The sequence below is a fragment of the Giraffa tippelskirchi genome, chromosome 9, assembly GCF_054371585.1.
Source record: "Giraffa tippelskirchi isolate mGirTip1 chromosome 9, T2T-mGirTip1v1.2.pri, whole genome shotgun sequence".
NCBI lineage: Eukaryota > Metazoa > Chordata > Mammalia > Artiodactyla > Giraffidae > Giraffa > Giraffa tippelskirchi.
This window is the reverse complement of record NC_137283.1, coordinates 24,062,342-24,088,708: the sequence shown is the minus strand read 5'-3', so window position 1 is coordinate 24,088,708 and position 26,367 is coordinate 24,062,342. Positions and strand designations below refer to the sequence as shown.

At 35.5% G+C, this 26,367-nt stretch overlaps 2 protein-coding genes across 14 annotated transcripts in view; one reads left to right on the top strand and one right to left on the bottom strand.

The window, feature by feature from the left end:
• Positions 1-26,367, bottom strand: part of LOC145520800 (uncharacterized) — a 319,869-nt gene that overhangs the window by 118,880 nt on the left and 174,622 nt on the right. The window lies entirely within an intron of this gene.
• Positions 1-26,367, top strand: part of CNTN6 (contactin 6) — a 236,222-nt gene that overhangs the window by 120,134 nt on the left and 89,721 nt on the right. Inside the window, exons 5-6 of one of the 2 annotated variants that reach the window (XM_081528229.1) lie at positions 10,815-11,018; positions 12,623-12,725. In XM_081528229.1, the coding sequence (XP_081384355.1) occupies positions 10,815-11,018; positions 12,623-12,725 (307 nt within the window). Of the gene's footprint in view, positions 1-10,814; positions 11,019-12,622; positions 12,726-26,367 lie in introns of those variants that run through there. The other variant, XM_081528230.1, reaches the window with a different exon arrangement.

Below are 26,367 nucleotides of genomic sequence, written 5' to 3'. Positions count from 1 at the left end.
TGTCCTTTCTTTCAAATAAACCACAGGAGATCTGAGCAGACATTCTTACAGATGTTTCCTACACAATTTTTGAGGCAACAATAAATGCAGATCTAGGAAGGGAGGATTTACAGATAAAGTTTATGTTAGGAGAAAGGTACCCACAGTGGAAAAGAAAAAATACCTAGGCAATAATACCAGAACACAAAATTGGCACGTTCTTCTGTATCTCTTAGAAACGTGATTTTTGGAAACACAACAGGAACCATTTGCTCTACTCTGTGGAGAGAAGTGTATTTTCTGCCATAATTCTACTTCCTTAGCAGAGATAAGCTCCTTGAATGTGACTGAATATATGCCAGGAGAGACAGACTCATTCCTCCTTTCCACCCTCCTAAAATATATGACTTCAAAATACTTCAGAGAAATGTCAGTTATAATGAAGGTGTGGTACAAAGAACACACTGGATTGAAACATTTCATTCCCCATTAGACCTCATTTTCCTTTCTTCTAAACTCTCTCACTGGTAGTCTATGACTTCATTTATCTTCACACAATATTTAACAATCCCTTCCATTATCTGTTATATGTTTTATCCTTAATTTGGATATACACCTCAGAAAAATGCAATTCTCCTACTTAGCTTCTTGGTTCTTGGCAGAACTAAAATTTGGATAGTCAGCTAAATAAAACCCTTTTCTTTCCTCCACAATGTCTTTAGAGAATTCTAAGGTCATTCCTAGAAACACAGGTTCATGTGACAAAAAATGGCAATATAACATTTATTTTACTTATTCATATGGGGGAGGGGGTCACAGCTTTGGAACAGCTTTTGAACTGCTATGCAGAAAGATCTTTGCACCTTGAGATCTCACTCAGCTCAAGGGTGAGCTTTTGCTAACATCCTTCATCACCTGTAACAAAGATTCTGCACAAGTCAGTTTGCAACAGGACTGAAGATGGAGTTTCCTCTAAATTTTTAAAATGAACATAAAACTCTTGAAGCAAAAGCTGTTGGATGAATCTGAAAATAAGCAGTCAATAGATCTTCATGAATGCAGTGAATGAGTCTGGCCTCACATGAAATTTTGTTTAAAAATGACAGAAATGATGCATGTTGTCTAAAATAATTAAAATCACCTTCACTGTGAAATAACAGTTTTATCATATCAAAAGTAAAGCAACATTCTTTCTCTTTATTTTCTGGATATAAAACTCTCAATCCTGGGCTCATAAAAATAGTAGGTTTAAAATTTGTTTTAGAGGAAATGTTCCATTCTCTCCTCAGATACAACTTTTAGGTTTGTTGAACAATTGAATTTATGCCAGTAGTTAGGAGCATCTATGTCTGTAGCAGAAAGATAACACTATTGCTTGAGCCCAGCATTTGTATTTGCATCAATAAAAATATTGACGATTCAAACTAAATTGAAAATCATTTTCAGCAAAGTCTCAAAATTGTGTTAGAGAATAAAGAGGGCAATCATATTGAAAAAACATGCTAAATTTTCATATCCTCTTCCTACCAGTTTTTGCTATTTTTGGTATTTCTGAATATATCACACTGGTATAGGTAGGTCAAACGGGCAGTGGCACTATTCCTTGTGAATGCTGCTTGAATGGGTAAAATTTTTAGGTAAATAGGCCCAACAGTTTCCTGTTGGCATAATAATAATAGTGATAATAACCATCATTGTTGAAACATATATTCACTCAACAAATATTTATTATGTACTTACTAAGGGCCACTCATTTTACTGAGGTTTAGGGATATGGTGGAGAACAAAGCAACAAAGTCCTTCACACCATGAATCTTACAGTAAAAATTATAATAAAAAATATAAGTGTGGCAGATGATGATAAAAGCTTGGGAGAAAAATAAAGAGCATAGGGAGTGAATGGGTGTTGCTGATGTCTACTAAGAGGTCAAAGAAGCCTTCACTGACATTTGAGAGAAGAACTAGAGGAATGAGTGAGACACTGAGAAAAGCAGTTTGGGGAGCAGGAACGGCATGCACAAAGGTCCTGCGGTAGGACTGTGCTGACATGATGGAAGAACAGCAATGAGGCTTGTGTGGATGAAGAAGGGTGAGCAAACAGGAGAGTAGATGAAGAGGTAAGCACTACTTTCAAGATATTTTGCAGCCTTTGGATTTTCTTTTGAGTGAAATTAAAATGTACTACATGATAGTGAGCATATAACCACTTAAAAAGTGATTACAATAATTCAGGTTAGAGTTAATAGTGACTCAAGCCAGGATCAGTAGCAATACTCAGGATAAATTTAGAGGGTATAGCTGCAATAACTTCCTGAAAGATTAAATGTAGATTTTAAGATAAAGAGATGTGTAAAATATAACTCCAAACTGAGCAGTTGGAAGAATGAAGTTCCATGTACAGGGATATGGTCAGTAAAGGAGGGGGGCAGGTTTTGAGGTGAGGGAAATCAGGGATTTGTTTTAAGGCATGTTAACTTTCAAATGTCTAACTTCAGACCAAAAACTTCCAATAGGCAGCTGAACTGATATGTGTAGGGAGAAAGGTCTGGTCTGAAGAACTACATTTAGAAGTTATCTTATGTAAATAGTATTTAACACCACATAGTTGGAAATGTATGAGTATCTACTATACACTGGGAGTTTGGGTTTCCCTGGTGGTTCAGACAGTAAAGAATCTGCCTGCAAAGCAAGTGATCCAGGTTTGATCCCTGGGTCATGAAGATTCCGTGGAGAAGGAATAGCTACCCTCTCCAGTGTTCTTGCCTTGAGAATTCCAAGGACAGAGAAGCCTGGCAGGCTTACAGTCCCTGAGGTCACACAGAGTTGGACATGACCAAGTGACTAATAATTTCACTTTCATGCTCTGAGAGCTCAGCTCAGCCTTTGGTATACCCCAACTCATGTAATACTTTCAAGAAAAATTTCTCCAATTTAAAATAGAGTAACTGTGTTAAAGAGGTTAGTGCTAACTTGGCCAAGATCATGTGTCTGGAAGTCAAAAGATTGTATCTAAATACCACTGCAGTTTTTCTCCTGCCTAATTTTGTCTGGCATAATCTGACCACAACAGACACTTAATAATTGCTAAATAAAGTGCATAATGAGATAGGAAGTCTTCTAATCTCTACTGGAGAATATGTGAATATCATCCACAGAGGTGTACAGTATCAGAACCGGTAAGACTGGCTCTTGCACTCCATGTAGGACCAACATCTTAGAGTATATTTCTCTAGATTTCATGCCCCATATCCACATTCAAAATCTCATTCACTCCCAGGAAAAACATTTTTCTTACTTTTCAGCACACTGAACAGAACTCCAACATTACAGCCTATTACTACTTGTTTAAGCCAGAGTTTCTCAATATCGGGACTATTGACAACTTAGGACAAGATATTTCTTTTCACAAGGCTTGTCTTGTGCAGTGTTAAGATATTAATGGCATCCTTGGCCTGTACCCACTTGATGCCAGTAGCACTACCTCTCCACTTGTGAGAATGAGAAAATGGCTCTGGACATTGACAGACATCCCCAGATGATCAAACTCACCACTGGTAGAGATCCACTGGTGTCGCCCATGTCTTATGTTCACTATTTTAAGCTCACCCATGGAGGATGGAGACTGAGGAGGAAAGAAGTCTAGTCCTTCTGTATTTTGCCCCGTGACTCACCCTGGCTTCCTTAGAATTGGAGCATTCCTTGAAGTTTACTCAGAAGTTGCCTGGGTTTTCATTCCTTCTTTAGGAAGGATTTACCAGTACAGAAGTTGTCCTAGAATTCATTGGAACCTAATAGCCACAGGAACTCAGAGGGCCTTTACTTAGTGGCTGCCTGTCCTGGAGAAGAAAATGGCAACCCACTCCAATATTCTTGCCTGGGAAATCTCATGGACAGAGGAGCCTGGCAGGCTACAGTCCATGGAATCACAAAAGAGTTGGACATGACGGAGCGACTAAACAACAACAAATCATAGAAACTCAGAGGGCCTTTACTTAGTGCTTGTTTGTAGGGCACAAAGGCAATCATCTCCATGATTCCAAACAGGAGGTGCTGTAAATCTAAAGGCGTCTGATAAAGTCTAGGTAGTCAACCAGTAATTGTGGAACAAATGGGAACTCAAATAGGAGTGATTATAAAGGTGTTGGGCCAGTTTTCTGGCTTGCATCATAAACTTGCTCGGCACCAGTATCAATGACTCCAACCCAGAAAAGAAATTATTCTTCTTGGATTAGGTCTTTACCACTGAGCTAGCATAACCATGATTTACCACCTAAGAGCCAGTCACATTTAACCCTGGAGCACTACACAAGGTTTGCGGTAAAGTACACTCATACTGGAATATTCCAAAGGGGGGATTTATCCACTAAATCTGAGCACTATGCTTCAGATTCTTTATTCTGCTCATTTATTTCTACCTCAAGAAACATGCTACCAATTCTGAGACCCTTTCTACAGTGCCAGTAGAAGTTCTCAGTGTCAGTGTTTATTTTTATGAGTTTCTTTCCCATGAGATGCTTCCTCTCTAATAAAAATTACATCCCATATAATGGGTATACTTGCATATATCTTTGTGTTTGTATTTTCAATATCAGAGTACAAGATATAGGGCTATAAAAGATGTCAAAACATAATCAGGCTCTGGGGAAAACAGGATTTTTTGTATGCTTGGCAGAGCAGCAGATAATCTTCAATTGCTTACTGCAGATCTTCCATTTCTAATAATTATAAAATTATAGAGGATGGTGTCAGTGTGAAACTACAGACAATGGCTCAGGGAAGACCAATTATCATTCAGTTCTAATGTTCCTGCTGAATCATCACAGGGAAAATACATCACAATCATTAATAACAGATAAATGTCATAGATGGTGGAGAAAACATTTAAAAATTCAGCGATTTCAACTTAAGTGGCTCATGAATTATACATTTAATTAAGAAAAGCCAAATGGGGAGGATTTTAAAGTTCCAATTTGCAAGGTATTTTTCTTCTTTCCCCATTAAAAAATATACAAATTAAGCACAGCAGTGGCTGATGATGGAAAAAAAAAAAAAAAAAAGATAAAAGCCCCCATTGCAGGCTGGCTGTTTGGATGAATGGGAAAAGGCAGCCAGTGGAGAGAAGGGAGCAGGGCAGGATGAAAAATAACAGTGACAGGAAGGGCTTGCAGCTTTGCATCTTCACCAGTTCACAGAAGGGTACAAAAGGACACATGGATCCTAGTCTCAGAGCTACTGTAATCTTCCTTTCTGCTTATTTGCCTGTAAAATGAGGGGGTTGGGCTGGAAGAAATTTCAGGTCCCTACCATTCCAGACATGCCATGAATCTGTGAGTCAAGGAACACACTCTTCTCCAACCTCCTACACACCACCTGAAGGCAAATAATCAAGGTGACCACCATCCTATCAAACCTTCCCTAGTGTGATCTCCTAAAGAAGACTGAGTTTTACCATTAACAGCAATGATTTTCAAAGCAGAATTTCCTCACTACCAACACCCCCGGGGAATCTGTCAGCAATGCAAATTTTCTGGCCCCTCCTCAGACCTAATGAATGACAAACTCATTAGTTTATGGTTTACCAAGTCCTCCAGGTGATTGTGATGCACATTAAAGTTTTAAAATCTCTGTTCTAGAGAGACCTTCATAGAGAGGAGAATTACTAACTACAGGTTTTGCAAGTGTGTTCTCTTCCCTGCTAATAGTAGCTATAAGCTTGTTGGAGTAATTTTGAATAGCAGGTTAATCATTTATTCTACAAGATTCTGAGTAATTCAAACCCAGGATGGACGGTATGATAGGGGAGGAAATGTGAGGAACAACTGGCCTAAATGTGAGTAGGTTCAGATATGCAGGGAGCTGGGGTTTTGGAAGTCTGATGGCAAGAAAGAAGGATTTGACATTAGAAGGACAAAGGTTCAAGTTCTACCCCTTTTTCACATGTTAACAGTATAATTTTGGGAAATTACATTTATACCCCTAGCTCCAGTATCCTTCCTATAGGGAAGGAGGGAAGGATATATGGTAGCAGGCATATATGCAATAGCCAATTAACCTCACAGAACAAATTGTAGGAAATATGAAACAAGTATGAAACTAAAGTGCTTCTATTTTTTCAAACTTATTCCTTATGTCATCTTCCTTATTTCTGAACACATTCTTCAAGTAGCTTCTAAATATCCCACTATTAAAGAAGGATACAGTACATGTAGGAACAGATCAGAAAGCTTTAGTAGTAAGGTAAAAATGAACTCACCTAGGGAGAGGTGAAAATTACAGTCTCTGGCCCCAAGATTATAGGGTAAAAGTATACAAAGATTTCCTGAGTACAAGTGGCAATGTGTAATTTCTGTTAAGCGAAAGGAGTTGCTTTGGATTTCAGAGGGCTAGAACTTATTCCTCTTCCCACAGAGGCATCGATTAAAGATACCTAAGCTGAACACAGCCCTGGGAATTTGCTCAAGATTTGTCTTTATTTCACAGAAGGTTCGAAAGATGAAGAGTCACTGACAACAGGGAAACCTGAACTACATTGTTTCCCTCCTCTTTATAGTGAAAAAAATTTTACTATATAGGTGGCTCTCCCGTTTCAAACAAAACCCTTTGAGCATCTCTCTGGTGAAGACAGAGCAACAGGCTTAGAAGTGAAGTAGCAAAGGACATCAGTAAAGAAACTCAGACACAAGAGCCCATATGAAATGATAAAAGACCCTAGTAGGGACTTGCCAAGGGAAAAAAAAAAAAAAACAAACACAAAGATTCAATACCTGGGAATGGAACAAGAATGTCAAAACATATTTTAAAAAGAAGTGAATTTTATTTATGCATAGTTGACCTAAAAGCATAGACTCAGAAAACTCGAAGGGATGTTGAGAGTGGAGTAAACCATTCATAGAGACATAGGTTTAGCTTCCCATTCACTGCAAAAATAAACTTCTTTTGCAACACCTCAAGCACTTCTCATCCATTCTCTGCTTGGTCATTTCTAATAGAAAACTCATTATCCCCGAAGTCTTCTGCTGGTATAGCTCTAAAGTTTGGACTGATCTTCACTGTATCTTAACATAGTCAAACAGCATACTATAATGTCCAACAGCCATAAGTCCTACTTTTGCCTTCTGGACATCAATGGAGAGAGCTTTTTTTTTTTTTTAACCCTTTGTGAATGCCATAGCCATTTGACCTATGAAAACAACTCAGTTATTTTTCTCCATTTCTGCCCTCCAGGGTCAAAATCTAAGTTCTTACCACTTTCTTTGATGTATTAACTTCTGGACTTGGCTACATTTTGGCTATCTATCTCAATATACTTGAGATTTTCAGTTCCCTCTTAATAATGGGTACTCTGAACATAATATTACAATTCAACCACAAGACATTTGTAGGTTGTTGAAAATACAGATTCCATGGCATTTCACTCAGATGTTAATAAACCAAATTGCTAGAGTAAGATTAGCTATCTGCACCTTAACAAGTTTCCTAATGTGCTCTGAATAAAGCATGATACTCCAGTCTGAATAATCCAGAGTAAGAATAAAAAACATTAAAAGAATAATATATCTTATTTTTTTGGTAAATGATAACCCATTCTGGTATTTAGCTTTCTTGGTGTATTATCCATCCTGTTGTTTATTTTTCCCATTTACACAATTATTACATAATAATTAAATATTCAAATATAGTAGGCACAAATTATATAGAGAGTGAAAGTCTTCTGTGTTTCTTTCCCTTCCCTTGAGAAAGCCACCGCATGCATTCCTAGATTTTTAAATTTAAAAATTTGCAGAAACACACACACACATAAGTTCTCATACATGTAAATGCATAATTTTTATGAGATCATACTAAATTTTTATTTACAATATACTTTTCATGTAAGAACATGTCTTAGATTTTTTTTTCTTCCTGAACACTAATTTTATAGGCTTAACGACACTTTGTGAATTTTTATGTTTCATACTTAGGTGGCATTTTTGTTGCTGTTCGTCCTCTTTATTGTATATTTCTCTCATATCTTCTTCATTCCTGAGAATGATACCAGAGTTCTGGCTATTAAGATGAATTTATTCTTACTGAAACCATTTATGAATTGTCAGAATTTAATACAGTGCAGATATAATATACAATTTAATGTATAATGTGATTTAGTCGGTTTTTTGTAGACTCATTATTTTCTTCTGTATCCTTTCTATCTTGTTTTCTTTCATTCTTTAAAAAAAAAATCTGGTTCCCTAAGTATATTGTTAATGCTTAATCTCTTTTTTTTCTTGGTTTGAAAGGGATGACAAAGATGCCAAAATTCACACATTCCCACTTTCTCAAGGGACTTCCCAGGTGGCTCAGTGAATAAAGAATCCACCTGCAGTGCAGGAAATACAGGAGACTTAAGAGACATGGGTTCGATCCCTGGGTTAGGAAGATCCTCTGGAGGAGGTCATGGCAACCCACTGCAGTACTCTTGCCCAGAGAATCCCATGGACAGAGGAGCCTGGCAGGTTATAGTCTACAAGGTCACAAAGAGTCAGACATGACTAAAACAACAGAGCACACATGCATTTTCTCAAGAGTTTTTGTATATGGATCAGATTTAAGGTCAAAATAGTTTTCAATTCATATTGCTTCATCATCCCTCTAGAGAATTTTAAATCAGTTTAATTAGTGAAGAATGTTTCAAGTAGTCTGCTTCTATCTGGAGAGGACTGATAGAACATTACAGAAATAATTAACTTTCAATTTTTTTTCTCTGCCATGTCTTCCTTCTGCACTAGTTTTAACATAAGTACAGATGACAAACATGAACTGTAACCTCTGTTTGGACAAGAGGTTCCTAGTTGCTTTAACTGTTCTCCTGTGAGCTGTGATTTCCAAATGTGTGATGTCCAAGTTCATCTACAGTTGAAGACATTTTAGCCATCACTAGTATATTTCCCCTTTTCACCGCCAGCACCTATGTCTTCTACATATTTGGGGAGAAGGTCATTTTTGAACCAGTTATACTCTTCCATTTTCTTTGACATAAGTTCATTTGTATCTAGTTTTCACAAAACATGTAATTTCTTAATCTTTTTATTAGTACCACACTTACAAAACCTTAATACATGAGACTATTTTCCTTTGCTCAACGATGTGTGCTGGCTAAGTTACTTCCGTTGTTTCTGATTCTTTGTGACCTCATGGACTGTAGGCTGCCAGCCTCCTCTGCCCACGGGATTCTCCAGGCAAGAATGCTGGAGGGGCTTGCCATGTCCTCCTCCAGGGGATCTTCCCGACTTAGGGATCGAACCTGCATCTCTGGTATCTGAAGATGGAGATCTCTGGTATCTCCTGGCAGGCAGATTCTTTACCACTAGTGCCACCTGCAACCCCCTTGCGCAACGATATCTAGATAAAATTTAAAAAAATGACAACACATAATTTTTGCAGAGATGTAAACCAATTCTAACTCTCATATATTGCAGATAGAGATATCAACTAGTGTAACTGGAAAATTCTTTTGTAGTTTTTTTTTTTTTTTTAATTAAGTAAAACATGCATCTACCCTATAGTTCATGTCTAGGGACTTAACAAAAAAGTGAAAATGTCCACAGACAATCTAAATAATGTTTATTTGAACCTAATGCATTGGATTGGCCAAAAATGTCATTGAGGTCTTTCCATAACATTGCATGGAAAAACCCAAACTAACTTTTTGGCCAACCCAATATAATGGTCCCCAAATGGAAATGATTCTAATAATCTTCAACAAGAAAACAGCCACTTTGTGGTATATTCATAAAAATGGAATTCCATTCAGGAATAGAAAGAAAAGAAGTACTGATAGTCAAAGCTACATAGGGGAACACTAAGATACATTAAACAAACCAGACACAAAACAGTACATTGGGAGTTGGAGACTGATATGTACACACTGTGATTTCATAGTGCTTAGATTGTTACAATTAACTGAACTGAACACTTTGGATTTGTGCATTTTATTGCATGATAATTATATCAGTTATATATGCCTCTATATATTTATATTCATATTTATATATAAGATTTCCAGAGGTTGACTGACGTTCAGCAAAAATGATATGTTGTCTTTCATCTTCAAGCTTTTTTTCTCTGAGCAATGTTTGCTCATCTGTTGCCTGGATACCTCTCCTTCATCCTGCTAGTTAGAGCACAGAATTCTTCTCAGAAGACTTTTCTGACCACAGATCATTCTAGGCTCCTCCTATGGGTTCCAACGATGCTTCTGCCAAAGCACATATCAGCCCACATTGAGACTGTCTACATGAGTTGTAATCAGTTTACTAGGTCAAGTTTTATAAGGCACAGGTTTTGCTTTGATGTTTTCTAAGTCCAAAAATGGTAACAAAAGAGATGTTCAGAAATTGTGTAATAATTGAATGAATGACTCCAAGTGGTAGGGTCCCTGAACTTACCTCTTGAAGTAAAATTTTTAGCAAGCACCCCTAAACATGATTAATATGGGCATCCTTTTGATTGCATATTGAGAGGCACAGCTTTCACATGAGCATTGATGCAGAAATTCCGTGTACATTTTGAGCCCATAATATATCATATAGCTTTTCTTAATAAGTTCATCCACTTGTTCCTTTGATATCTCACCATCAGATCTTTAATTACACAAAGCCAGTGATGGACAGGAAAACCGTATCATCCACATTGGGAAATACTTAACTATAAAGAATTAAAACAATTACATCAGGACGACAGGCACAAACTGGACAAACAGGGGCACAGTTGTATTCTATTTATGGAGAAGTAGGGCACATAACTTTCAGATAAGAATGAATACAGTAAGGATAATACTTATTTTGTTTTGTTTCCAGATTTATCTTATGCATGGACTTTCAATGATAACCCCTTATATGTTCAAGAGGACAAAAGACGGTTTGTATCACAAGTGACAGGGAACTTGTACATTGCCAAAGTGGAGCCATCAGATGTTGGCAACTACACTTGCTTCATAACACACAAAGAAGCCCAGAGAAGTGTTCAAGGACCACCCACTCCATTAGTACAGCGCACTGATGGTAAGATGAGTTATCTTAGGGATAAGTTTTGTCTGTGAATTTTGAATCTTGGGGAGATCTGTAGAGCTTTCTGCTTTCCTCTGTTTCAGTGGAGCCATAATATCTAGGAGTTGAGGTTTAATTCACAAATATGATGAAAATTACATACTGTCAAAAATTATAGAAAACTATACAATTAATCCACATGGTATAGTATAGATGATTCTGAGAATGCTATGCCATTTCCTCTCTGGATCTAAAACAGATCCTTTATTTGCTTAAGAAATATTTTATTAAAAAAGAAACAATGTTTGGGAGGGTAGTCATGTGTATGTGAATGTGTGAGTGCTGGCAAAATTATTTATTAACCTAATATATTTTCAATGAACATATGATACAGCTTTTCTTTAATGCCACTTTCTTTTCCATATTTGTCTCTTTTGTTCACCCTTATTTTTTCCCAGTTGGCAAGGCAGGAAAACAATTCACATCCAAGGAAAGTAAATCAATTCAACATTAATAATGAGCATTCCAAAGAAAAATGAAACACAAAATTCATACTAATTATATTTCTCCAAGGGACATAATTTAGATTGGTCACTGATGATTTTGGAGTTTAGTCAAGCAATAGCTGGTATAAGATTTAGAGCTAGAAAATCTAAGAAAGTCATAAAAGTAGAAAAATCCTCTAGTTGATTCTTTATTAAATATTCACAGTGGTAAAGGTAAAGTTGGAAATATCTGCTGATGTGTTTTATGATCAGATTCTGGACTTGAAATGTAATACGCCCATAGAGTTTTCCTCCTAAGTTCAAGAAAAGCAGGAATATAATTTAATGATGGCTAACAGAATCATGGAATTAGCTCCATACAGGGAGTTCTTATGACAGAGCTTTTATAATCACTAACTACTCAAATATATTTGCATGGTCTTAATTAGAATTCATCAACCACTGGACTTATTCTTAAGTCCAATTTCTCCCCTTCAGTGAGTGCTCTGTTCACGATCACAAGAGCTCCTAAGCCAGTAATATGCATAGAAACTATCATATTGGCCTTTTTTCTCCCTATCTACCTACTTTCTTCTCTTCTTAATTCCTTCATTATTCTATCTCCTCTATTCTTTTCAATACATTTATGGTAAAAATACACAAAAGCATCATACATAATACGAAAAAAAAATTCTAAAAGTAGTCACTCAAGAAGTATCACACGTCAAAGAAATAGAAAAAATAAAATTTACCAATTTATTTGAATGAAGTAGTACTGTCTTTTCAACCACAGCCTCTTCGAATGTTTAGAATGATTAAGTTCTAAAAAAGGAAGTATTTTTATTTTGTAAAAGAATTTATATTATTTTTAAGATGCTCCTGTGGAATACAGGGAAATTTGGAATGCATTTATTCTGATATTTTGGTATATCTTAGGTATTTCTTTTTTAGGGGATAGAGGAATGAACTAATTTTTTAAACAGCATCATGAAATGATGCTATCATTCATCATCAGTATATAAAAATATTGTTAACTAAAGGACAGAATAATCAAATTTTGATAACTAAAGCATTTGCTTCATAGAAAAATCTCTGTTCTTTAGAAATGCTGCTAGCTCTTTTGGTATCTAACAGGTGTGATGGGGGAATATGAACCAAAGATTGAAGTGCGTTTTCCTGAAACTATTCAAGCTGCAAAGGATTCATCTGTAAAACTGGAATGCTTTGCCCTTGGAAAGTAAGGTTGTTTTGTTTTTTTCTAATTGTTTTAATTAATACAAACAAACAAATATTTTGGTATTCAAATGTTGCTCTCTAGGTAAATTAGCAAACATAAGTGAACTTGCATAAGATGGCAAGCAGGTCACTGAATTTTTGACGTATCCTTCACTCTATTTTCTTGTACATCCAGAAATATATTACCTGGAGTGTCTCCTTGCTTAATTAATCAACAACTCTTGTAAATGAAAAACCTGCACAGCTAGTTTCCAAAATAAGATAAATTAAAGGCCATTGTTCACAGTGGATAATTAGAATTGAGCCAAACCTGTCCTGGTAGGGGAAGCATTTTGTTTTACTACTCAGAAAAGTGTTTATAAGCAATAAGTTTGGAAAGCTTTGAATCCAGCCACAAATCTGCTTTTTTTTCATGGAATGTTCAGAACACTGCTTTTTGGCAATATTAAAATTTCATTTTGATACCCATAAACACCAGTAACAAAGTGATAAAATTCCACTTTAAAATATTAATGTATATATGAATTATCTGGGGGATAGCTAGATTGAGATTCAATAGATTTGGTGTGTCATCTGATTTCTTCATTTCCAACAAACTCCTAGGTAATAGTGATTCTTCTTGCCTATAGAACAAACTTTGAATAGTAAGAGACTTTACTCTCAGCACCACCTTTAAGTGCTTATCTATAAATCCAGAATCTATTCCTAATGTGGGCCTCATATTCAGAAATAATGATTTACATTCAAAACTATGGGAAATATCCTTAAAAGTCTTAATCCTATTATTAAGCAAACATATCAAGCAATCCAAATAATGTTTGTTCGTTTGTGTGTACATGCTCAGTGGTGTCTGACTCTTTCCAACACTAAGGAGTGTAGACTGCCAGGCTTCTCTGCCCGTGGGATTTGCCAGGCAAGAATACTGGAATGAGTTGCCATTTCCTCCTCCAGGGGATCTTCTAGACTCAGGGATGGAACCAATATCTCCTACATTTCCTGTATTGCAGTTGGGATTCTTTACCACTGAGCCACAGGGGAAGCCCAGTCCAAATAATTCTGGTTACTAAATATTTTGTAACCAAAATTCTTAGGTTCTATTTCCCTAGTGGCTCAGTGGTAAAGAATCTGCCTGAAATGCAAGAGCAGCAGGAGATGTGGGTTCAATCTCTGGATTGGGAAGATCCACTGGAAGAGGAAATTGCAACCCACTCCACTATTCTTGCCTAGAGAATCCTGTGGACAGAGGAGCCTGGTGGGCTACAGTCCACAGGGTCGCAAAGAATCAGAACTGACAGTTAGTTTAGTTGCTCAGTTGTGTCTGACTCTTTGCAAACCCACAGTCTGAAGCATGACAGGTTTCCCTGTCCCATCACCAACTTCTGGAGCTTTCTCAAACTCATGTCCATTGAGTCGGTGATGCCATCCAACCATCTCATCCTCTGTTGTACCCTTCTCCTCCTGCCTTCAATCTTTTCCAGAATCAGGGTCTTTTCCAATGAGTCAGTTCTTCACATCAGGTGGCCAAAGTATTGGAGCTTTAGCTTCAGCATCAGTTCTTCCAATGAATATTCAGGATATCCTCTAGGATAACTGGTTTAATCTCCTTGCAGTTCAAGAGACTCTCAAGAGTCTTTTCCAAAACCACAGAGTGCAAAGGCATCAGTTCTTCAATGTTCACCTTTCTTCATGGTCAAACTCTCACATCCATACATAATTACTGGAAAAACCATAGCTTTGACTAGATGGACCTTTGTTGGCAAAGTAATGTCTCTGCTTCTTAATGTGCTGTCTAGGTTGGTCATAGCTTTTCTTCCAAGGAGCAAGCATCTTTTAATTCCAAGGCTGCAGTCACCATCTGTAGTGATTTTGGAGCCCCCTCAAAATAAAGTCTGCCACTGTTTCCATTATTTCCCCATCTATTTGTCATGAAGTGATGGGACCAGTTCTTCATTTTTGAGTGCTGAATTTTAAGCCAGATTTTTCACTCTCCTCTTTCAGTTTCATCAAGAGGCTCTTTACTTTTTGCCATAAGGATGATGTTATCTGCATATCTGAGGTTATTGATATTTCTCCTTGCAATCTTGAATCCAGCTTGAGCTTCATCCAACCCAGCATTTTGCATCATGTTCTCTGCATATAAATTAAATAAGCAGAGTGACAATATACAGTCTTAACGTACTCCTTTCCAAATTTGAAACCAGTCCATTGTTCCACATCCAGTTCTAACTGTTTCTTTTTGACCTCCCTACAGATTTCTCAGGAGCAAGGAAGGTGGTCTGGTATTCCCATCTCTTTAAAAAGTTTCCACAGTTTGTTGTGATCCACACAGTCAAAAGCTTAGTGTAGTCAATAAAGCAGAAGTAGATGTTTTTCTAGAATTCTCTTGCTTTTTTGATGATCCAATGGATGTTGGCAATTTGATCTCTGGTTCCTCTGCCTTTTCTAAATCTAGCTTGAACATCTGGAAATTCTCAGCTCACGGACTGTTGAAGTTTACATATTTGGCCCCACAGTATTTGTTCAATAGATAATTATAGATTGTTTAAATTATTTTAAGAGATTGACAAATGGGAGTTTTGTCAGTTTTTGTTTACTTGCCTTGAAAGATATGATGAACTTTCACCATTTTTTAAACTTTCTCAGAAATTAAAGTATATAAAACACCATAAAATATCAGCAAAATACTTTGAAAATTTGTTGGTTTATTTAAAAAGAAAACCAATGAAAAATAGTATCTGAAAAGAATATTAATAGTTTACTTTATCATGTTTGGCATCAGGAAATATAGATTCCTGTAATTTAAAAAATACATAATAAATAAGTGAAAAGAATTGATGCTAGTTCTCAAGGATCTCATGTAAATAAATTTCATGTGCTAATCATTTATAACTAAGACTTTATATGGTACACCTAATCTTCTTAGTTGGGCAGGGTACCTCATATTTTTATTATATTTGAAGAAGATGAGGCTCAAAGTATATAAATAACTGGTTCAATTTCATGCTTCTGATAAAAAAGAAAGGAACTTCAAATTTAGTCTCACCTAATTTTAAGTTCTGAACTTAGAAACTTTTGAGTAAATGGTTAAGATAACTGCTCTCCAAGTTAGAGGAGGCAGATTGAATTCTCAATTTTCTCAAGAGTTGTCTGACCATTGGCAAACATCCTTCTTAACTGTTATGAATTTCCATATCCTAATGCAAAAAAGGTTAAAATGATATCTGTCTCCTGTATTGTTTTGAAGATTACAGTGCATAATACATGTAAAAATATGGCAAATATGATACATATGTACAAAATAAAAATCCCTCAATGATAAAGTGTATGTTCATTGTTAAGTTTATATATAAAAGAGCTGATGCACATGAAATAAAATTAAGGAAGAATGGGAAAATGGTGAGAATCACTTCACTGTACCTCTTAGAAAATTGTCAAGGAAATAATTGACTTAGTGGAGTGTGTACCATAACATTTTATCTGACAAAGTTAATCAATGTTGAGATTGTATTTATTAAAGCTATTATTAACATAGAATTGAAATGCCTAGGTGTTAAAATGGAAAGTCTGAAGCATCCACAAGGACATAATGATAGTGTTAAAATGTTCTGCATAAGAAACATATATTCTGTGTAACTGAAGTGCAGATATAGTTCTCATTTCTTCAGATGAACAGAATGTAGATGAAAATCCTTTATATATTTGGAAAATATTATGCAAATGTTAGCTACTAACAAAAAAGATTTTTCACTACCTGTGTCCCCTGCAGTGGACATTTACCAAATACTCCACTTTCTGAATTTGCAACATTAACAAACACACAAACAATGAACTCCCTAGAAAGTTAGTTAATTGATAAGCATAATTAACAATCTGAAAATAACAAAATCAACCCCCCTTTTAAATGATAAATATATATCTATTTGCAGGTCTATTGCCAAGTGTTTTACAAACTATTGAATGATAATTATAAATTATGTTCTCTGACATCCCTTTATAAAAATATTGCTGTGCAATGCTTGATTTTGCTGTATTTTTTGTTTCAAACAAATATGTTCCAAACAATGTTGGGACTGCTTTGTACAAATCCTTTTAAATCTCCTCGTTCACTTTCTGAGGTACTACATTTCTTTGTAGTAAGTTGGATACAGTCCAAACTGAAAAAGCTAATTGGTTCAGTGAGGAATAAAATCAAGAGTTCTTTCTCTTATCAACAATGTTTCTAAACACTTTTGCTAACTAATTACTGACTACTATTTATGTTATAAATTATACATTCATTAAACTAAGGTTAATATATTTTAGTTAATGAGAAAGAAGGGGAAGCGGAGAGGGGAGTAAGGAAATTATTAAGTGAATAGGAAAGAGGAACACACACGCACACAAAAAATAACACACGTCATTGCCAGTTTAGACAGTTTCTGAAATACAGGCTGGTTTTCATGAAATGTTTGTGGAAATATTTCCTAAGTAGCTAGGAAATAATTCCATTTATCCTGGGAATATTTCTTCTCTTGAATGGATAGATTATTTTGGAATTTATCTTGCTTATTGGCCTCTGAGCTTCCTGGGTCTGTGGTTTGGTAAATGTCACTAATTTTGGAAAATTTCCAGTCATTCTTACTTCAAATATTTATTCTGATCATTTCTCTCTTTGCTCTCCTGGTGTTCCCATTGACATCTGTTTCACCATTTGTAGTTGCCCCCAGTTCCTGGCTATTCCATTCTTTTGTTGTTGTTTCTTTCTTTCTTTCTCTCTCTTCCCATTTTAATTTGGGATGTTTCCATTGACATTTCTTCTCATTCACTTACTCTTTCCTTAGTCACACTCAGTCCACTGGTAAACCTAGCAAAGATATTCTCACTTACATTAGAGTGTTTTTATATCTATCACTTCCTTTTGATCCTTTCTTAGAATTTCTTTTTTTTTTTTCTGCTACATTAATCCTTTGTTCTTTCACGTTGTCTGCTTTTTCCATTAGAGCCCTTAACATATTAATTTTAGCAGTTTCAAATTCCCAATGTGACAGTTCAAAAATATTTGCCATATTTGAGTTTGGTTCCACTGTTTGCTTTTCTCTGCAGAATGTACATTTTAATTGGCCTTTTATATATTTTTGTTGTTGTTAAAACCTAGTAGGATGTAACAGGTAAAAGTAAGTGATTTTACGCTAGATTTTAGTGTAAACTTTTATGTTTATCTGGCAAGGAGTTAGGCCGTGTTTACTGTTTGCTGTAGCTGTGGTTTCAGAGGCTAAAACTCCCTCTATTGTTTTTCTTTCTGTTTTCCCTGTTATTTTCAGGTTTCCCTAGAGACTCTTTCTTAATTAGAGACTGAGGTCTGCAGTTTCTTTACCTACAACCCCTAGCTGTTTATTCAGAAGACCTATCAATGATATGAACGTCCTTGTTAGCTAAGTTTAGCATCTCAATAATTTATGGATCTGTTTCTGTTGACTGTTTTTGCTTCTAATCATGATTCCTATTTTTTTATGATTTTCAGGTTATCTAATAATTCAATTTAATTAGAGATATAATAAATATTATGTTGTTAAAAGCTGGATTGTTGTGTACTTCTTTCAAGTATTGGATTTTATTGATAGGAATTAAGTTACAGTGAATCTGCTTGACCTTTTCTGTAGCTTAGTTTAAACTTCCTTGGGTATAGAGTAGATGTTAGTCTAAGCCTAGTTTATTTCTAAGATGCTTCTTCCTATCAAATGCTCTAAATGTTTACTATCTCTCTTCTCTAGCATGTTGGAACTCGAACATCTTTCAGCCCTGTTTGTGCTCTGAAAATTGTTCTTTGTCCAGCCTCATTTATCATTCTTATGTAGATTTCTGGAGCACTTACTTTCTCTAGTCCCATTGTCTCTGATACTCTGCTCTGCAATCCCAGCCACTTCAGTCACCTTGTGTCTCCTAACTCAGTGGCAGTCTTGTCCTATTTATGTTTGCTTCTTCATTCAGTATTCTGAAAGTGCCTGGAGGCAAAAAATCTGGGATATCAATGGCTTACTTCATACATTTCCCATTCTTTAGGGATCACAGTTTTATGCTGCCCATTGTTACTTCCCTGGAATCAGGTTTTTTTCCCATTATATTTGTCCAGTTTTCTAATTGTTTCTGGCAGGAGAGTAAATGCAGGTCCAGTTAATCCAACAGTGCTAAATTTCAGATTTTTTTTTTTAAGGTTAATTTTATTTATTTATTTTTTAAGTATTTTTTTCCTCCCCAAACATCTCTGTGTGTGCTGAGTCACCCAGTGGTGTCTAACTCTTGTGACCCCATGGACTACAGCCCACTAGACTCCTGTGTCCACGGGATTTCCCAGGCAGGAATACTGGAGTGGGTTGCCATTTCCTTCTCCAGGAAAGCTAATTTTAAAGGTAAAAAGGTGAAGTTTAGAGAAATGAAATAATTGATACACATAAGTTGTAAATTTGCAATTCAAATTAAAAATCACTGATTCTGACTCCAAAACTCACGCTTATAGCCATTTGATATTTACATCAAATACTCTTTTTAATATACAAATTAATTCCCTATGTGCAGATGCAGTTAGCCCTAAATTTTGTAAATGTTTTCCTTTAAAAGGCTTGAAAAATTTCAGCAAAATGGTAAAAAAGGTGTTATCTGAGAATGAAATTATGGATATATTACCCATTTAGATTCTCTGCAATTACTAATATTTCAGCAAATAGTAAGTTTAATTTTATATATTAAAGTTTTTGATAATTCAAAAGATAACCTTTTCAAAATTCATTATTTTTGAATGAGAAGAAAAAGCTCTCTCTAAAAATCAATCAGGGCCATTATGGAGGATACACTCCACTGGTTTATATGTGGCAATGGTAATAGCTACTATTCATAAAAATCTAGGATAGATAATTAGGAAGAGTACAGAAAATATACCAACCGACATAGGGGGCTGCTGCAGTCATGCAGGCAGAGAGTGTGGAGAATGAGACCTATGGAAGGCTGGCTAGAGTGTTTACTCAAAGACCCTAACCATCTTAAACCACCATGGGTTAATGTGAATATAGAATAATTAAGACAAAACTTCAGATACTTGCTTGAACTTTAATTACTATGACTTTGGGGACATGTATCTCACTTTCTATGTTGGAGTTTCAGAGCTGACATGATCACAGCTTTCAATTCTCAGCTTTGTCTCATTTGTTTAACATGGCAGACTCTTAATTATCTAAGCTGCAAATTAATTGTATTGTGAAATACCCTGAGAAATTCCCTGGATAGGTGCTATTCAAATATAGTATGATTGACTGATAGCTCTCTGTGTCTCCTTTCAAGAAAATATATGCTTTTGTTCTTACTAAAGAAGTTAAACTGATATAATCATAACTCTTCTACCACTCTCGTAAACAACCAAATATATTTATTTTTCTTTTTTTTTCCATAATAACTTTGCTGTCAATGCTCTGGAATGCAAATAAAATTAGTCACTTTACTCAATGTTCCTATGTGTTATGAAGCCTTCACACAGAGGACTATATTTATGTACCAACAATGATATTTATGTATACAGGTATATCTTATTTATTTATTTTTCTAATTTATGAAGGAAAAGATACCCCAGCTTAGCTATTAATGTTAAGCAGTAAATGTGGAGTCTCACCAAGATGCTGTTATCTATTCCAGAACTTTCAGATGAAAGAGCAGCTATTTGACTTTGCTTTCTTTTACACATATGAACATCATTGAAGAGCATACCACAGAAAGATTGCTCAGGATGCTCAGAATGACAGTAGCATTTTAACACATTATTAGTTTTTTTCCAGAAAATAATGCCTATGGTATTAGTACATCTCTGGCCAATATTATGTTAATATTAAACTAGGTGCATTCAGGGTTTTCAGGCTTTTAACACTTGCTTTAAAAAAATTCAGAGAGACATCTTAAAAATTTCCCATTTGAATGTCTAATAGTTCATTTTTTTTTTGCTTTCCTCATTAAGTTAAATGAATAGAGAGTAAATTATTTTCCTATGAATAGCTTGTCCTGCTTGTCCCACAATGTAGTATACTGAAGCTACTCTTTAGATTGTTTCTAACTGCTTTGCATTTTATCATGATTTTCTATTAGTTCGCATAAGAGGATATGGTAAATTCCATGCAAATATGAGAACTGACAAGCATTCAAGCCAATCTTTGAAAAACTGAAAGACAGCAATCCTCAACAAAGGAACACATAAAAGCACACTCACCATAGGGCTGAAAGTTTTATCAGTGGATTCACTAACATTTCAAGGAAACATTATTTTCTAGAAAGTGTATAGGCTTTGAAGAGATCAGGGTTTAAATAATCAGTCCCCCTGTCAAGTTCCCCTGGAGAAGGAAATGGCAACCCACTCCAGTATTCTTGTCTGGAGAATCCCATGGAGAGAGAAACCTGGTAGGCTACAGTTTATGGGATTGCAAGAGTCGAACACGATTTAGTGCTATCTTCCTTTTCTTTCCCCCGTCAATAGCTGGGCCACTATGATCAGTTTTCCTATCTGTAAAAAAAAGGCAAAAACTAGATGGATGGGTAGATAGACAGGCAGGTGGACTATAGAGAGAATAGGATTGATGTAAGGACTGGAAATAATTTTAAACTTCACCACTCCCTTATCATAATACCTAGCTTATAATAGGCCATCAATACATAATAACAATTAATAAACTGTGGTGTTGTAATTGTCAGTGGCGCTTTGACTGAGAAGGTAAAAAGGAATACACAGGAGGGAGAGAAGGGATTTCTGCATTATATTTCTTTGCTAACACAATCCTCAAGGACTTGCTCAGAACAATGGATTTACCATTTTAAAATAACATATTTATTCTTGATGAGGATTATTGACATCCTTCATTCACTCACTTGGCAAATTAAGCTCCAGTATCTATTAACTTAGCAAATATGCACTGAATATCTTCTTCAATAGTTAATTCCTTTATGCCTTCACTTAGTCAGGAGGAATTCTGACAGCAGATGCTGGACTAGTCCCTGGGATACAAAGATAACAGAAAGACCCCAGGGAGTTTGCAGGCTACTGAAAATAGGATTGATGTAACAATAGGGATCACACATTTTTTTTTTTTTTTTCCTGGACTCTGTTCTTTCCTTACAAACTTTGAATGAAGGAAGATTCAAGAATACTCACTCTGGGAACTTGCCTGATTATCTTTGCTCCAAGTGACTCCTTTTTAAACTGAGACTGGAAAGAGTCACTCTCAATTTCCTTGGTAGAACTAATAAAAGACGGTTATTGAAGGATTTTTTTGTGTGTCTCTGAGAAACAGAAGATTCTTGCCTCTTTTTCTGCCACTTCATTAATACCCTTCCCCCCCCAAATTTTAAAATAACAGTTTTAGAACAGAAAAGTCAGCTGACAGTATAGTAAAATCCCATATAATACCACAATTTCCCTATTATTAATATTTTAAATTAAGATGGTACTTATGTTACAAATAATGAACAAACATGAATACGTCTTTATTAACTAAAGCCATACAAATTTCCTTGGTTTTTACTTGATATCCTTTTTAATTCTAACAATCTATTCCAGGTACCATATTGACTTTTCTTGTCTCCCTAGGCTCTTCTTGGCTGTAGCAGTGTCTCAGACATTTCTTGTTTTTGATAACCCTGAGAGTTTTGAGGAGTAGTGGTCAGTTTTATTGTGGGATGACCCTCTATTGTAATTTGTCTGCTGTTTTCCTTAACTTCATCCTGAGGTTATGGGTTTTGAGCAAGAAGACTGCAAAAGTAAAGTCTTTCACCACATCATATCAAGGTTATTACTCTATCAATATGGTCTATGGCTGCTAATGCCGGCCTTCATCACTTGGCGGAAGCAGTTTTGTCAAGAGTTCTCCACTGTAAACCTACTCATTTTTCTCTTTTCCCATATTAGTCTTTGGAAGGGTCAATGTATGCTGTCCATATCTAACGAGTAAGGGGTCATGATTCACTTCCTCTAAGGTATGAACCTGTGTAATTTATTTGGAATTCTTCTTCATGGGAGATTTTTCACTTCTCCATCCTCGTTTTTCAATTTATTCAATCTTTAATTTATATCAGTATCATGTAGTGGATATTTATTTCACTTTGGGTTATAATCCAATACTGCTTTGTTTTGATGCTCAAATTTTTTTAGCATATTCTTTGTAGAACACTTTTAAAAATCTTTACAAATATATATTATGGACATATTTCCCATTAAACAATTTTCTTTACCTTCATACGAAATGACAGTGGGGCATTCAAATGTGTATTTTCAGCCAGTCTCTTATTTGTGAACATTTGATTTTCTTCTATTTTGTTTACATTTTTTGTTGTCATAAATAATGACGAAATGAATATTCTTGGGGCTATATTTTGTCCATCTGCATGCAAACCTCTTCAGTATAATTTTAGAAAATTAAATTATGGAATAACAGGAATGTAAAAGCTAAAGTTTCTGATATGTGTTGGCAAATTCTTCTCAAGAACAACTGCAGAGGGTCCATTTTCAAATGGACCAAATTACAAGTTGGGTATCTTTTGATCCTGCATACTGAATCCAAAAAGTCAAACGTTCCTTTCACTTTTTTTTTCCCCTATTTCAAAAGCCAAAATTGGATTTTTACACTGCTGTTTCAAAAATCAAATTAATCTAAAGGCCCTAAAAGTCATCCAGGAAGAATATATATACCCTTCCCATCTCAGTCTACATCGCCTTTCTCAGGAGACTTACAAATCTTACTTTTTAAGTAACTGGCAATTGCAGGAGAGAAAGATTTCAAATCCAAGTTGGAACTGAACTGAAGGAAAAGTAGTTACTTCCATTTTTCCTGTTAACCTTGGAACGCATCTCTAGAAATTTTATTGGAATCTGGAGGCATCTCAATATGTTAAAATAAAAACAACTTTGATTTCATCTTCTGGCCCCTGGACAAAAGAAACTCTAACTCCAAATTATAAAACACGTTAGTTAATTAGGTAAGGAATATATTTCTAAGCACACGTTATACTGACCAAAAAGATGATTCTCACGCTGTAGCTGTTTAACTCATGCAGGAGCAGCAAAGCATGGTAGTTTAGAGCTCAATCACTATGGAAAGAGACTTTAGTTCAAATCATTTTTTTTGTAATTCACTGTGTGATACTGCACCTGTTACCAACCTATTTTATTTCCAATCTCCTTAATCCACAAAATGTTAATAGCAACAGTCTTGTGTCTTAAGATATTATCATATAGTTTCAATGAAGCATTTAGCACAGTGCTTGGTATAGAATATGATCAATAAATGTTAGATATATTAATAATAGAATGATTAAATATAACAAACCATACATAATGTCTCCTTAATTTCTTTATGTGAACATTTATGATTACGAGCAGAGCTAAAGTCAAGCTCTATAATTTCTAAGGAATTCTAACTCTCAACATAATTCTGAAGGAACGTGAGCCTCCAGAACCTACCTTGACCAAAGTATAATTTCCTCTCCTGTAGGGCAACATAGCACTCATATACTTGGTGAAGTATTTATTTAGGATTAATATTATGTATTCATTAAACATTATGCAGATGCTATCGACCTAGTTTTTTTTTTTTTTCCTGCTATGTACTGTGTTATTTTCAGCCCTACTATACCTTGAAATTACGGGCTCCTGTTTTACGTTTCATGTACCAATTAGTGTTTATACTGTGGAGTAGAAAGTGGCCATAAAAGTCTTAGGGACTTGGGACAACAGAACCTCACTGTCCCTGTGTGGGTGATCACGGTACTGAGACAATTTAGCAAACTTTATTATTGGTTCAAACTTTATATTTCAGAATGTGTTCTCATAATATATATCCTCATTTTATCCTTTCAAGCAGCCTTTCATGTATCCATTGCTATCTCTAATTATAAGCAGAAAGCTGAGGCTCAGAGATGTGAGGTAATTTGCACTCAATTACACAAAACTTGCCTGTGCCCTACATGCAAGTACTGTTTTGCTACTACTACTACTAAGACCAAACTATTTGTGGGCTTTTCAATTGGCTGCAACAAGTGTAGTACCAAATACCAGAAAAATGCATGCACACAATAATGTTTTTTCCCCCAAGGGAAACCTGGTATAGACACTGACCAGGAGAACAGGATCATGATTATATTTAGATCACACAGAGAAAAAAGAAAAAAAAAAAAAAAATCCTTTTTCCATAACAATGAGATTGCTTTTCTACAGAACTCATGAATTTATCCATATTGTATCCCCATAGGACAGTCTTATATCCCAAGCTCTTTGTATGAATATTTCAAGTTGAGGAAATGAAAGCATCTAGTTGAACAGTCTGAAAATAGAATAGAAGCACTCTGTGCTGGTTTTGTTATTCTGCTTTTCACTCTTCGATTAAAAATGGCCACAGACAGGATTTTCTGAAATGAGGTTCAAGTTAAGAATAATCCCAAATATAAGCATCTTAGGAAACTGGTTCTCTGTACTAGTACTTAAAAACTTGGTATAGCCTGGATTTAAGCTGTGGATAATGAGGTTTAAGAAATCCAAGGGAAAAATATAATAAGCTTTCTCAAATAGCACTAGTAATGAAAATTCTATTTATGGGCCAAAAGTATAGAAGTGAAGCAGAGTTTCTACAAGTATGTGAAGAGCTTTAATTTAACTTCCAATTCAGGCTGAATTAGCCCAGATGGTTAACAAATATAGTCTCTGTCTCCAGATAAAACTAATAGGATGCTCACTCTGTAAAAGCACAATGACAAGAGAGTAAGAAGTACAAGTCCTCATGGCAATGCTTATTTAAGAAGCACAAAACCAGAGGAAGAGGGAAGAAAGATAAATAAAAGGGAGAGGGAAAAAAGAAAAACAGAGAGGGAAAGGACATAAGTAAGGAAGAAAAAGAGACAGAGAGAAAGGAGGAGAGAGAGATAGGAAGGAAGGAGAAAGAAAATTTGCTCTTATGACCTAGTAGTCTTTTAGAACTGTGCAGACTCATGTTGCAGGAAAATATAAATACAAAATAAGAAAAGGCTTCTGTAAAGTTTTCTGAAATACACAGTTCATGAATGTCTCATTTGTGCTGTGAGGAAACTTTGAATGAGAGAGTTGCTTCAAATTGGTTTTCTTTTCTGAGATTTGTATTCAAGATTTTTTTAAAAAAAGAAGTGTGTGGGGGGGGTGGATTTGGAGCTGAAAGGGAAATTTTGCCAGAAATGGCTGATACCTGAAGTTACAGGATGATGGTGGCACCACGTATTTTGACTTAATCCTTTAATGGCAGAGCCTCAAGTGATTTAATAAGAATTCTCACTCTGAAGACCCTTCAAAGATCTCCTTGTTCCATTGAATTCTTCATATATTAATACATTAACTTTAGATTTTAAGTAGACCACTTATTTTAAATTAAAATGAACTGCCAGGGAATACTGCATCACTGATATCATCAACGTAGATAAGCTAGATAGGTCTTAAAAAGAATGTTGAAGCCACAGAAGGAAAAGGAGTCTACTAGTGCTAATAACTGAATGGGTGGCAACTCAGAATTGGAAGCTGGATCACAATAAATTAGCCTGTACTGGAACTCTAAGTGGAAGAGAATTGGCAGGTAATAATTTAGCAGAAATTACCTGTCTAAACGTGAGTACCATTTCAA